Below are 2,350 nucleotides of genomic sequence, written 5' to 3' on the forward strand. Positions count from 1 at the left end.
GTGGCTCACAGTTGCCTTTTTGTCTAATTAGAATCTCTGGTGTTTTATTTAAGCCATGTCTCAAAGTGTGAACTACTTCATTTCAGAATGCTGAATCTTCCGACAAGAATCCAATCTACTTTGAAATGACTGCTGAAAGCCAGAATGCTGAAGCAGAATTTTTCAAAAAGGTTTCCAAGAATCTTTCAATTAAGAGGTAAAAGATCTCTATTTTTCATGTATACATTTCCTTTCTTTCTTTTTTTTGAATTAAGATAATTCCCAATTATTTCTCATGAAACTACTTAGAAACCTTATGTACTGTGGATATCTGTGTGAAATGCATTCCTTTATATGCAGTAGGAATTGATGGTAATTTTAATGAAGTGATAACTCAGTGGTTGTCTTTGAGTTGATTCATTATATAGAGAAAACAAAAACTACATGAAGCAATTTTGCTTCAGCAAAAAGCATCCTATTTGTATTTAATTTGCCTTGTGTTTGTTATTCTATTCCTTAGAGTTTTATACCTAGGCAGATCCAAAGAATTACTTTTAAAAACACAAACAAAAAAACTTCTACTTAAGAAATATAGCTGGGGAATACTAACTGAATAAGGGCCCATGACTTTTTGAGTCCATATGCTGTACCAAGGGAGCCCTGATAGCATAGTAATTGCCCGTTGGGCTGCTAACCTTAATGTGAACAGTTCGAACCTCATAGCTGCTCCACAAAAGAAAGACAGGGCATTTTCCTCCGTAAAGAGTTACAATCTCAGAAACTCACGGGGGCATTTCTACCCTGTCCTAAAGGGTTGCTTTCCTAGAAGCTGGTATCAGTAGGCATTTACTCGATGGCAATAAGTATACTCTACCATGTTGTGGAAAGGGAGATCTTCTTTAGGGTAACCTTGTTTGTATTACTGTGCACTCTGCGATGTGCCTAGAGATATGGCAGTAAGCAAAAACAGATGCAGACTTGATCCTCCTCTCTCATGGCTTTTATTTATAGTTTACCTTCGACATCATTGGTTTGCTCTGTTTGCCAAATGTTTAATAGCTTCATTTCAAAATGAGATTTGCCTTGGTTTATTCTTTGACTCTTTAATGTAGGAACTACTCTTACTTTTAATACATCCTAATTGTTGATTTGCCCTTTTCTCAATTTTTAAAAATATTATCTGTTTAGTATCTTACATTAGAAATAGGAAGATATAAAGTATAGCTTTTCACTATTAATCATGCAGTGCCTTTTAGGAGGAAATGATGTGACTTTTTTCTATTTTTAAGTGACATTTATCTGATCTTAACACTTGAATTCTAATAGGTGGAAATTAACTATGATACAAATTTAAAATAAATGTCAACTCTTCATAGAAGATGTATACATAATGATTATGCATGTCTCTGGTACAGCCCTGGCTCTAGCTTCAGTACCCTATGGATAGGAATTACTGTGCCTGCATGGCTTTCCTATTGTTGCTATAACAAACTATTGCATGCTTACTGATTTCAAGAGCATCAGTGTATTTTCTTTGTAGCCTAGAGGTCAGAAATCTGAACTAGGCCCCATAGGGCTAGCATCAAGGTGTTGGCAGAGCGGCATTCTTTTGGAAGGGTCTACTGGGTACTTTGTTTTCTTAACCTCTTCTACCTTCTAGAAGCCACCTGCATTCCTTGTCTCCTGGCCCCATACGCCATCTTCAGAGCATCTTCAGATCGCTCCCCCTCACTATGACCTCTGCTTCTATCTTACGTGTTCTCTGATTCTGGTCCTTTTGCCTCTCTTATATGGATCCTTGTTACAATAGGCCTATCCAAGTAACCCAGGATAATCTCCCACCTCCAGATCCATCATCACATCTACAGAGTCCGTTTTCACATGTAGGACAACATTTACAGGTTTCAGGGAATGAGGTATAAACATCTCTCAGGAGCCATTATTCTGCCTACTATAGACTCTATCCTAAAGGGTAGCTCAGAGATTATGTTTAAAAAAATGAAAAGTTTTCAGTGGACTTATACCATATAGAATGCAGACAGTAGATTGTAGTTGCTGCTTTTATATCATTGCTACCTTTTGTTGTTGTTTGTTTTTTAGTTCCTGTTATAAAACCTTATTAATGTCATGGACAGATTGGAGTGACCAATAAAATTTTGTTCGATTTCTATTCCAAATGACAAAGCTGGATACTGTCTTGGAGCATCTTTGGTTTGCATTCAGATAAAAATGTTGAGTGAATTAGATGTGTGCCTTCCTGTATACACAAAATTATTTATTAAAGAGAAATTTTTATAGGGAAAGTGATGCCATACTTAAAGCCTTATCTGAAAGAGGTGCAAAGCAGTATGTTTTGGGTCCCCCCCCCCCC

At 36.7% G+C, this 2,350-nt stretch overlaps 1 protein-coding gene across 1 annotated transcript in view; it reads left to right on the top strand.

Moving 5' to 3' along the window:
* The window catches only part of STIL (STIL centriolar assembly protein), a 65,901-nt gene that overhangs the window by 26,202 nt on the left and 37,349 nt on the right, over nt 1-2,350 (top strand). Inside the window, exon 9 of the mRNA XM_045291763.1 lies at nt 87-196. Coding sequence (XP_045147698.1) covers nt 87-196 — 110 coding nt within the window. The remainder of the gene's footprint in view (nt 1-86; nt 197-2,350) is intronic.

This window comes from Echinops telfairi, unplaced genomic scaffold (genome assembly GCF_000313985.2).
Source record: "Echinops telfairi isolate 266 unplaced genomic scaffold, ASM31398v2 ScPeMD7_443;HRSCAF=831, whole genome shotgun sequence".
NCBI classification, from domain to species: Eukaryota; Metazoa; Chordata; class Mammalia; order Afrosoricida; family Tenrecidae; genus Echinops; species Echinops telfairi.